General features: G+C 40.2%; 1 protein-coding gene across 1 annotated transcript in view; it reads left to right on the top strand.

Moving 5' to 3' along the window:
- Positions 1–12,117, top strand: part of SLC4A7 (solute carrier family 4 member 7) — a 117,989-nt gene that overhangs the window by 70,994 nt on the left and 34,878 nt on the right. Inside the window, exons 10-13 of the mRNA XM_052641569.1 lie at positions 1,337–1,424; positions 2,765–2,911; positions 6,606–6,712; positions 8,911–9,085. Coding sequence (XP_052497529.1) covers positions 1,337–1,424; positions 2,765–2,911; positions 6,606–6,712; positions 8,911–9,085 — 517 coding nt within the window. The remainder of the gene's footprint in view (positions 1–1,336; positions 1,425–2,764; positions 2,912–6,605; positions 6,713–8,910; positions 9,086–12,117) is intronic.

A 12,117-nucleotide genomic window follows, 5' to 3' on the forward strand; every position in this document is an offset into this window, starting at 1 on the left:
TCTCCTCCTGCCCCCAATCCCTCCCAGCATCAGAGTCTTTTCCAATGAGTCAACTCTTCACATGAGGTGGCCAAAGTACTGGAGTTTCAGCTTTAGCATCATTCCTTCCAAGGAACACCCAGGGCTGATCTCCTTTAGAATGGACTGGTTGGATCTCCTTGCAGTCCAAGGGACTCTTAAGAGTCTTCTCCAACACCACAGTTCAAAAGCATCAATTCTTCAGTGCTCAGCCTTCTTCACAGTCCAACTCTCACATCCATATATGACCACTGGAAAAACCATAGCCTTGATTAGACGGACCTTTGTTGGCAAAGTAATGTCTCTGCTTTTCAATATGCTATCTAGGTTGGTCATAACTTTTCTTCCAAGGAGTAAGCGTTTTAAAATTTCATGACTGCCATCACCATCTGCAGTGATTTTGGAGCCCCCAAAAATAAAGTCTGACACTGTTTCCACTGTTTGCCCATCTGTTTCCCATGAAGTGATGGGACCAGATGCCATGATCTTCGTTTTCTGAATGTTGAGCTTTAAGCCAACTTTCTCACTGTCCTCTTTCACTTTCATCAAGAGGCTCTTTAGTTCCTCTTTACTTTCTGCCATAAGGGTGGTGTCATCTGCTTACTGTATGTTAATAAGAATATAACTAACTAGGAAGTTAAATAACTTTTATTTGGGTTTCCCTAGTAGCTCAGTTGGTAAAAAAAAAAAAAAGCTGCCGGCAATGCAGGAGACCCTGGTTTGATTCCTGCGTCAGGAAGATCCTCTGGAGATGGGATAGGCAATAAGAGGTTGTTAAACAATAAGAGGCTGTTAAATAATAAGAGTTGTAAATAAAATGCGTTTACTTCCCAAAGGGTTAGTCCCTTATTTTACCCTATAGTGTCTTTATCCAGATTGTAGTTTGAGGGACCATGAATTTCTTATGAATACTCAACTATTTTCTTAAGCCAAAGTAAGTACTGAAATGGGATTGGTATTCACTTTACTTATTTACTTCTTTTCATCAGAACAGACCAGAAAAAGTTGTTTACTGAAAATTCGAAAGGATATGGAAGATGGGGCACCGTCTTTAATATGAAACACTGATTCCCTAAGTACCTTTTCACTCTAAGAAAGATGGAGAGTAATAGCTTGGCAGAACTTAATTATGAGTGCCGTTTTTAGTTTTGTGATTCGTCTGAATAGAGTTGCCATCCTTTTTGCAGCCGTTAGGATGTGAGGATGAAAAGGAGGTCTGAGTAATGTTTCTGCGTTTACATTTGTATGATTTCTTTATGATTCGTAGACTTATGTCTGTTGTTCATGTTTCAATCTCTTTGTTTTAATGTTCCCTTAGGTTTTTGTTTCTGTTATTGGGGCCTGCAGGCAAGGCGTCGCAGTATCACGAAATTGGAAGATCAATAGCCACCCTCATGACAGATGAGGTAATGAACCTGCCCCGGACGTGGACACTGATTGTGAAGCATATAATGCTTATTAAATTATAGACTCTCACCTTCTTTGGTGATTTTAAAGTATATTTTATGGGTCTTTCTCTTACAATACTTTCCTCTGTGCTATCAGTAATATGCAGATTTGAAAAAGTCATCTCCTTGATGTAGATGTATCAACGGCATCCCTGTTGTATATTTGTTTAAGCTCTTCACTGTTGCCTTAATAGAGTCTCATCTCTGTGCCTTTTGAACTCTATATGCTGGGACTGGCTCCTTTTCTCTGCTGTTGGCCCCGTCCACTTGGACTTCCTTTCTGCGCCTTGGATATACAATGCTCACGGCGGCCTCTGGACGCTGGGCACTGTCTCCACCCCTCGCCGCACCCCTGCATGCTGCGCCCCTCGTCTCAGCCAGATTCCTCCTGCAGTGTCCCCTCCTCTGAGACACCTTTCTCAGCCACCCTGTTCCCCATCCGTTTCCCTTCCTTTACCCTGCTTCATTTTTATAGGAGTTTTGTCATCCACCTGCAGGAGCGTATTCACGTAATTGCCCCTGAGTTCTTGAGTGCAGGGACTTTGACTCATCTGTGTTGGGCCTGCCAGAACGTCCCTGGTGGCTCAGTGGTAAGGAATCCGCCTGCCAACGCAAGAGACATGGGTTTGTTCAGTCCCTGCTCCGGGAAGACCCCACGTGCTGTGGAGCAGCTGAGCTGCGACTCCTGACTGAGCATTGCTCTAGAGCCGGGAGCTGTGCGTGCTGAGCCCGTGTGCCCGAACCACGGACGGCTGCACACTCCAGAGCCTGTGCCCCACAGCAAGAGAAGCCTCCACAGTGGGACCCACACACCGCCAACAGGGACCAGCCCCTGCTTAGCACAGCTACAGGAAAGCCTGTGTAGTAGTCAAGGCCCAGCCCAGCCAAAAACAAAAACAGAAAAAGCAAACAATTGTGCCTTCCGGACAGTAGGTGCCCAGTCAGTAGGAATGGTCAGATTAATTAACTGTTTCAAGTAAAATTGTTATCCTGCCTCATGATTATTCCTCTAGGACAAGTGACATTAAAATGTTATTTCCCAAGTAAAATTTCCTCTTTCTAAAAATTGGTGTGTATTAACACAGCACTAGTTTCTTTCGTTGTTTGTTTTTTACTGTTAATTTATCTGGTAATACTAATAGTGAGTTATTTTTTAAAGTTGTTATCGCAGGCGGGGTCGAGAGTTTGAGTAATTACCTTTATGTAGACTTAGTTATGATATCAAAAGTGGATTACTATGTATGGAATTTTCTTTCAGCTTTAAAATCCTTTTACTCAATGTGTTTATTTTTCTTTAGATTTTTCATGATGTAGCTTATAAAGCAAAAGACAGAAATGACCTCTTATCGGGAATTGATGAATTTTTAGATCAAGTGACCGTCCTGCCTCCAGGAGAGTGGGACCCTTCCATACGCATAGAGCCCCCAAAGAGTGTTCCCTCTCAGGTGAGGATCTACACAATGCTTCTTTGAGTTCCTTTTTTAAATTTTTTCATTAAACTTTTTCAAGTAGTTTATACATTTTCAAAACTCAAAACTGTGTGAAGAACTGCACCTGGAGTTGTCCCCACCGCGTCATGTCTGCCGTCCCACCCCGTCGCCACCTCTTGCAGGTCATCACTTGGTATTCGTTTGTTGACATTCTTGCACTTTTTCTTCAGTACAGGGAAATAGGAGCATGTAGTCTTGTTTTCTCCTCTCTCTTACCAGACATGGACATCCTATACGGAGTGCTCTGCACCTTGCCTTCTTCATGTAACAGCGTTTCCTGGAGGTGTGACGGTCCTCCTCACAGCTCTGTTGTGTTCCTCCATGGATGCACTGCAGTCTGTCGTGCCTGGTGCAGGCTGTCTTCAGTTGTTTGCTGTTACAGACCACATCGTAGTGGTCGCCTGCCATCCTCGTCTTGGGCAGATGCGTCTGTAGGATAGATTCCCAGGAATAAGATTCCTGGCTTACATGGGAATTGACTTACAGTTTTAGCAAATGTTGCCAGAATCTCCTCTTCTTGGGTTGAACTGTTTTGGACTCATTTTGGTGATGAATGAGAATGCCTGTTTCCCTGCAGCCTCACCAGCATGGGGTCTTGTCACACTTCTGGATATTTGTCAGGATGATACGTATCATTATCTTACCCTATCAGGCACTTTAATGTGATTTTAATCTGTATGTCTGTAATTAGTGAAGTTGAGTATTCCTGAATGTTTGTTCATCACCCTCCGCCGACTTTTTTTTACCATTTGAGCTACTCCTCGATCCTTCTGCGTTTATCATGACTTGCTATGTAGAGAATGCCTAGTTTATCTTTTTTCTAAATTGAAGTCTGTTTGTCCCAGTTTATTAAAAAGTTAAGCATTTTCCTGTTTGCTTGGTGATGTTGCCTTTATCATTTACTAAATTTCCATATTCAGTCAAGTCTCTTTCTGGGATTTCTTTTCCATTGATTGGTCTAGGCATGGACCACTTACACACTTTAATTTCTGAGAGTTTTTAGTATATTTTAATATCTGGTAGATCTGCATTCTTTCTTGACCTCTCTCTTGTTTTTCTGAATTTGCTGGGTCATCTTTGTACATTTATTTTCATACTAGCTTTAAAATCAACTTTCTGTTTGAAATAAAGTGTGATTTTTAAAAAATTGTGATGGAAATTAAATTTCTAAATGAATTGAGGGAAAATTGAAGTCTTTTCAAGAACATGGTATATCTTTCCCCAGTTGTTTTCCTGATTGTTTTCAAGTCAGTTTTTGTGTCCTTAAGGAATATTATAAAATTCTCCTTATGGGCACCTGACACTCCTCTTGGTGAGTGTATCCATAAGTATTTTATCTTTGTTTCTGTTATAATTGAGGTCTTTGTGCATTATATTGGCTGTTGCTTTTATATCTATGTGTATATACATGAAGACTTGGTTATTGCATGTTTCTTTTGTGTCCTGCTTAATATGTATCCTTCCTTAATTCTTGTGTATAGTCATGTGGTCTCCAATAAAAGGTAATATTATTCATTTTCTAACTCTTACACCTTTACCATGTTTTCTCTTGTCTAATGGCGTTAACTAAAATCTCTGATAGTTTTACATAGTAGTTGACTTTAAAGGGTATTTCTTAATTTTTTCATAATTGTAGTCAGAGTCTTTAGTGTTTCTGTCATTAAGTTACTATCATTGGTGCCAAAATACATATTTTATCATATTAAGAAAATACCCTAATTTCTGTTTTATTGAATTTTTAAATATAAGTGAATGTTGAATTTTGTCAGAGGGCTTTTTAAGCATCTCTGGAGATGATCATGTGAATTTTACTTACCAGTTATTATGGTAAATCATATTAATAGGTTCTTTAATCTGAAGACACTCTTGCATTGTTGGAATAACCCAGCTTAGGCTTTGAAGTGTCTGTAGTCTTTGTCTAATGTTTTATTTAAGTTGCTTCCATCTCCTTTTGTAAGTAGATTGGTTTATAGATTTTTGTGCAGTGTTTACATTTTGGTGTCATTAAAGTTGTTTCATAAAAACAGATTTGTAACTTTTCCTTTTTCTGTGCTTTAAACTTTAAGTGGCTTAGAATACTTTGATTCTAGAAGTTTGGAAGATTTTTTAGTAGAATTTTCTGAGCTTGACTCTTGTATGGTAGACTTCAGCAACAGCTTGTTATTTCTTCTGTAGAAATTGGTTTGTGTAAGCGTTCTTTTTTTTTCTGGAGTCAGTTTTGGTAAGTTATATTTTCCTAGAAAATTACCTATTTTATTCATTTTTGGTGTCAACTTTGGGAAAATTTTTTTTTAAGTATAGTACCCATTTTATCAAGATTTTTCATTTAATTGCATAGGGTTGTGCTGTGTAGTCTCTCTCCCTCACTGTATATTTATATATTGTATATAAATAAAATGTGTGACTTTGCCTCCTTTGTCTTATCTTTGGTTGTATATCAGCTGATGATTTAATCGTATTATTCTAATAGAGCAACTTTTAGTATCTATTTCAGTTCTCCTTTTTAAAAAAGTATATTGGGTTTTGTAACTCAGCTTCTGCATTTAGCTGTTTTCTTTTATTCCTTTCACTTTCCTTCAGGAAAGACTTTTTTTCACATTTGGTGAATTAAATGCTTAATACATTTATTTATGTTCTTTCATTATTCTTAATATAAGAGCTGCTTTGTTTTCTTGAATGATGCTTTTGCTGTATCGCATCAATTGTGATGTACAGTATTTTCATTAGATTTGTTTTGTGGGAGTTCAGTAATTTTGTTTCCTCTTCCCCTTTGAACTGTGATATAAGTTAGTTTTAATCTCGACATTTTCAAATGGTGGTTTTAGGGTTATAGGTGAGTTGTGCTGCTTTGGAAACACTGAACATGTGGCCCAGGGGGCTCACTGCTGTGACTGATCTGCGGGCGGCCCTGGGATGAGCACACCCTCACCCCGTGTTTTCCTTTCTCCCCGTCCCTCTTCTTCCCTCTCTCTGTCTCCCTTCTCACTGTCGCTCTATTGCTCTATTCCCACTTCACCTCTCCCCCAACCCACTCTTTTTTTGGTCCAGTAACCTCTGACCTTTGGAGGTAACAAAACTTGCTCCCTGAGGAGGAGAGTATCTTTTATCATGAGAATAGTACTCTTGAATTTGTAATAAAACATAATAGGGAATTGATTTTTATGAAAATTTATTTGATGACTCATGCTGCTTACATCTTAAGTATTTAATAAGAAAAAATGGCATTTACTTTTTTCTTAATGTCAAGTATAAAGTACATTTTTTCAGTAGTAAACATGAATAAGGGATTAAAATTCTAGTTGAAGAGATGTTTTATTAGATTTTTATGTCCCTGTTGCTGAGTAGTAATTTGAAATGATGTGTGTGAGTGTTCTATAGTATATTTGATGTTAGATTATAAAGTGGAAAATGCCAGTATAAATTTGAAATATTAACAGAGACAAATTTTAGATTCTATTTCAAAGTGCAGTGTCTTTAAAGTGGAAGTTGATACTAGGAAGCATTTTTCTTTCGAGGAGTATTGGTTAGACATATGTAATCAATGGGAGAGCTCATGTTCCCTTTAACGAAGATGCTATTTTGGCTTCCTTAATACAGGATTCTGAAAGATGTGTATGTGTTGTTGTTTTTCTTTTTTTGTGAAATGCAGGAAAAGAGAAAGATTCCTGTATTTTCCAATGGATCTGCCCCCAGCTCGGGCGATGCCCCAAAGGAGGCAGCGCACCACGAGGGGCCCGAGCTCCAGAGGACTGGACGGTGGGTACAGACGCTGCTTCCGTGCGGGCGTCTCTCGGGGGTAGAGACTGATGTGATGGACAAGGCAGAGGCATGCTTTTTCTTTGCAAGTGTTTGGAAACTAAGTTTGTCTAGTATTTTTCCATATTTTAAAAAATGTGTATTGTTTTCATAGGCATATAATGTTAAGGATAATTACTATGCATTTAAAAATAGTTTACTAGAATATATTGGGTTCTGTATACTAGGATTTAATTTAAAACAAAACCATTATGCAGCATATATTAAGAATACTGTAGTTCTATAGTAGGTTAATTTAATTGGCTGCACACACAGATTTCTTGAGAAAGGGTGGTGTCCTGTTGCCATTCCCATAGAAGGTCAGAGCAGTGGGAACAGAGAGGAACCGCAGCCATTGTGCTGTGTGTGTGCAGAGATGTGACACTCTTCCGTGAGCAGCATACCATGAGATGGTGTGAAATCAGGCAGACAAGCATGTACTCTCTGGAAACCTAGTTAGAAAAACTGTTGCAGAAGTAAATTCTTGGGATAAAAAATAGAAATATGGCCAGGTACAAACATTGTCTTAGAATTTTTTGTAGAGATAGAAAAATACCATGGTATTGCCATAGTACAGAAGAAAGTATGTGGATAGTGATACTGTTTGCCCATTGGTGCTCCCTATGAGCTAAAGATCTCGGATCTTAAATAGCAGTAGTCTCTGAATATACTAGAGTAAGCCTCTGCCCCCATGCGAAAGGTGCTCATTTGAGTTATTAGTATTGTTCTTCAAACTGAGGTAGGGTTAGTCGCTAACAAGTACAAAGTCAGGCCCCTACTGATCATGTTACCTGAGAATCTCATATAAATTTTTGACTTGATGATATAGTTTCATTAACTAGTTTATCGTTGGCACCCTTATTTATTATTATAAGTTGGCACCTTTTCCTTTATAGATTTTTTAGTCCCATTGCTGTCGTATTATTTATAGGATAACTTCTTCCAGCTGTCAGTGTATGTTTAGGTTTATTTCACTATTAACTTTGGAAACTACTGGAATGGTAAAGTTTGAAACATCTAGAGCGAGAGTCCCCAGCCCCGGCCCTGGTCCATGGCCCGTGAGGGGCCAGGCCTCAGAGCAGGGGGGAGCGGCGGGTTTACAACTGCCCCCCGTCCCTCACATCCTCCCAGGCTGTGGAAAAAGTGTCTTCCATGAAACTGGTCCCTGGTGCCAGTAAGGTGGAGGAATGCTGACCTAAAGCATTTGAAAGCATAAAATTAACTTTTTCGGTGTATTTTTCTGCAGTAGGGATTTAAATGATCATGCATTTTATAAGTCACATAATCTTTGAGAATTACTGGTTTGCCACCAGTGTTTACTGAGTATCTGCTGCTTCCCAGGCAGTATCCTAAACCCTGGAGAGAATAGCAGTGAAGAAGACAAGGTCCCTGCTCCTCACAGAGCTTGTTTTGTAGTGGAGTGCTTTCAGATCAGGTGTATCCAAAAGTCTGACTGAAGAAACATTGAAATGAGAAGGATTTGATGCACAAATATAGATTTAAATTTACTAATTAAAACATCTTTGTTTTATTAATATACACACAGGTTTAACTACATATACAGTAAATTACACACACTGAAATAGTTTTTAGATTTATTTCTAGACCAGAAATATTTATGTGTTTGGAGTATTAATTTTAAAAGTAAAATTATTTACTTCACTCCTGAGTGAACCTAAGCACAGGTACTTAGTAAAGGGCATTTGGGGACTTATGATTTATATTATAATTGCATTCCTGGTATTTGTCACACTTGCCTGTAAGATTTATAATGTAGATAATGATTAATAGCATTGCTCACACACGTTTTCATAAATGGGCTGTTAGGTCCTATTTATTTTTATTGTGCGTTTCCTTGCACAGTTGTGTTTGATATTTTGCATTTACTATTTAAGTTGCTTGCCTGTAGCCTTTTCAGTGTATAGTCTGTAAGATATAGATGCTTGTGTGTCTCTTAATTTAGTGAGATCTACCTTTCCGCTGTCAGTGGACTAGATCAAATGAGTGTGTCTTCTAAAATTTGTACCATTATTTATATAGGATATTAATTTTTGTTGACAAATGCTAGGCACCAGCAGTTTTATGTAGCCCATAGTTTTAGTGTGAACAGCCAGAATCCTCTAGTGTACAGTTTGACGAGTTTCATCTCACCTATTTAGGCTTTTTGGTGGTTTGATACTTGACATCAAAAGGAAAGCACCTTTTTTCTTGAGTGACTTCAAGGATGCATTAAGTCTGCAGTGCCTGGCCTCGATTCTTTTCCTATACTGTGCCTGTATGTCTCCTGTAATCACTTTTGGAGGGCTGCTTGGAGAAGCTACAGAAGGCAGAATAGTGAGTACAAAGATTGGTAGTGGCCAGGCTCTTAGCTCCTCGGAGGCAAGTGTCGGCGTGCATTTGTCTCACGATTCCTACTTTTATTTGAAGAGTCTACCCACAGCATGATTAACCCGTCCCAAAGCAGACTTCCCCCAAAGGTAATTGCTGTGGAAAACATGGGGAAGCCATTTGAACAGGAGAAGATGCACAGTTGAGGTAAAAAAAAAAAAAAAAGAAAAGTTTTTCATGGCTTGCTGGATGAATGGTTTTATCAACTGAGTAAAAGGCTTGTATTGTCTTTGTGGGGGGAGAGGGTGGGGGTGTTCATATGGACTGAACTCATCCCGGTGGGTCGTGGGTGGGAGAATTTATCGGGGGCGGGGGGGGGTGGATGCTCCTTGTCCTTCAGGGCATCACAGGACTAGTTAGAGCCGTGTGATCACCAGTGACTCATCTGCCCTGGTGGGTCCACCGGGCAGACTGTTGGGAAAAAGGGAGCATGATTATGGACAATGATGGATTTTGAAGTGGTGTTTCCTTTAATTTTGCTGTTACTAAACTTGTGTGAAAGTTGTCAAAAGTGTTAACTGGAAAGTATAACTGAAAACGACATCTGTACATTGACACAACTAGAATGAAATCTTTTATGTTTTGTTCTGGGTAATTCCATGCCGGGCTGTGATTACAGAGCCGCACCTGGTGCTGTGTGAAACTGAGAAAGTGACTTCTATTGCTGTTTATATACATTTTAATGGCATTTAAGTGAGACAGTTTGTGATTCCTAAGTGTATTTTGTTTAATGATATTTACTCTTTGGAGAAAGTTTATTTTTTATAGATCTTAAGCTTTTTAAAAACCCACCAAACCTAAGTAGGAATTGCTTATTTCAAGTATTTCATAAGCTGAACATGAGGTAAACCTGACAACTGAAATTTCCTTTCAACTCAGTTTACTTTCTGTTATTTAGATTAATTTACATTGTTCTTTTATATTATTATATCAGATATATATATATATATATATATATATATATATTTAGTAAGCTGCTTAAAGCAGCTGTCACAAGTTGTATGTGTATTTCTGCTGGTCCCCAAGGAGGTATGTCTTGTCTGTCACCGTCACGGAAATTCTGCTTCTTCCTCTTGGACTGTCACTCGCTGGCTCCCCATCTCATCCTGCTCTTTAGTGCCCTATGTGTGTGATAGCACTCTAGACGTTGGAGGAGTATGGACACGGGTAAGACACGGGCGTGTGTCTTCTGTCCTCTGGGCCCTAACCGAGAGGAAGATGAGACAGTGTATGTGCAGTTCCTATGTCGTGGTGTGCTGGGCAGCGCATGAGTGAGATGAAGGAAGAGCTATAGACGCTGTAATTACAGAAGCAGAGAAGTCAGAAGGATTGTGGAGGGGCATGATACGGAGATGACGTGTGTATTCTGATGCTTTATTGGAACTTCAGGTAAAAGTGGAGATGTTAGGAAGTGTAGATCCGGAGTTTCTGGAGTGGTAGGAAAGAAATACAGAGTGGGAAGCTGAGATAGATGAGGTTAGCACTTTAAAGGGAGAGGAGAAGTGGGAAGTTATCCCCATTTCTGGATTGGAAGAAGGAGGGGAGTGAGGAGGAAGTGGCCCGGCAGATTAGACATAGGCACAGCCGGAGCTTTGAGCGAGAAATCAGGACGGTATGACTTTGCAGAAACCAAATCAGAGGTAGAGAAAGAGGCGACAGGAGCAGGGGCTGGCCCGTGCCCTGCAGTGGGGCGGGTGAGGGGGTGCCGAGGGTGGGCTCCTGCTGGGCGGCGTGGAGGCTGAACGTGGGTTGGGGAGGCAGCAGAGTGGGGCTGTGATTTCTCTAGGGAAGGATGGGCTTTGGCTTGGCAGTGAAGATAGAAATGGTTTAGAACTTGGGAAGAAGGAGATCTGGGTAGGGGAACTAGTGAAGGTAGCAGTGAGGGGAACGGTAAGGAAGGTCTCCACCCGCAGAGTCTGCTTTTTCCACACAGCACTGGGGGGGAGTTCATTCTCCACAACCCCCAGCCCCCCTCCCCCCCACCATTAGCGTTTCTTTATCTGCCATCTCCTTGTTTCTGTTTCCCTGCTTTCTATTTCTGGGTGACGTTTAGACATTTTTTCCCTTTGATTTGAGCTCTAAATTCATTCCTAAATATGCATACTGTAATTGAACCAAGGATTTTATAACAGCTTAGCAGTGTTTTTTGTCTGTGGGCAAGAAAACACATGTATCTCATACAACTCATAAATATATTGTTAACATGAACTCTTCCTCATTTTGCCAAAAGTGAAGTCTATATGTGGCTTTGATCCTGTTTTTATACAAAGAGTTAAATGTCCCATTCGCGACATAACTGTTTCTGCTGTGAGTTAGATTTTGACATGCTGTTAGTACTGATGTTGAGAGCTGCTGCTGTTTGTTGAGTGCATCCCATATGCCAGACTGTGTTCCTGCTGGTGTTTTCAGAAACACTGCTTCATTAAGCTCTCCTGGCTTTCATCACCCCCATTCAAAGGTGAGGAAAGGTGGGCTGAGTGAGTTTGAGATGTGGCCATGGTTCAGCAGCTCAGCTCACAGGAGGCGGTCTGCTTCCTCAGATCTGGTCCCCTGGAGCCCTGATCTCTGCCCGCTGCTCCCTGCCTCCAAGTCCAGGAGGGCTGTCTCTCACAAGCGCCTTCTGTTTGCTTTCCCGATGCTAGGCTTTCCCTTTTCCTGGTCAGTATTCCAGCTGACCTTGATGTTTGTGAATGGAAACTGCTTTCTTTCAGCCCCTACCTCCCTGTCCAGTGGCAGAGTCTGTATCTGTACACTTTCCCAGCTGATCACCTAATCAGTTAGGGTGTGACATTGGTGGCGAAATGAAACTGGCCTACTAGCTCTTAAGATTTTTGTGAGTCTTTCATTTTATCATTTTAACCCAACTTTAATGGGTTTTCCTCTTCTGTGGTTTCCAGGAGATTTTTCATTTATTTGTGTTAAGCATTTCATTTTTTATATTTATTGGTTAAGCCAGTCATATTAGAATAATTTCTTTA

Source organism: Budorcas taxicolor, chromosome 1 (assembly GCF_023091745.1).
Source record: "Budorcas taxicolor isolate Tak-1 chromosome 1, Takin1.1, whole genome shotgun sequence".
Lineage (NCBI taxonomy): Eukaryota > Metazoa > Chordata > Mammalia > Artiodactyla > Bovidae > Budorcas > Budorcas taxicolor.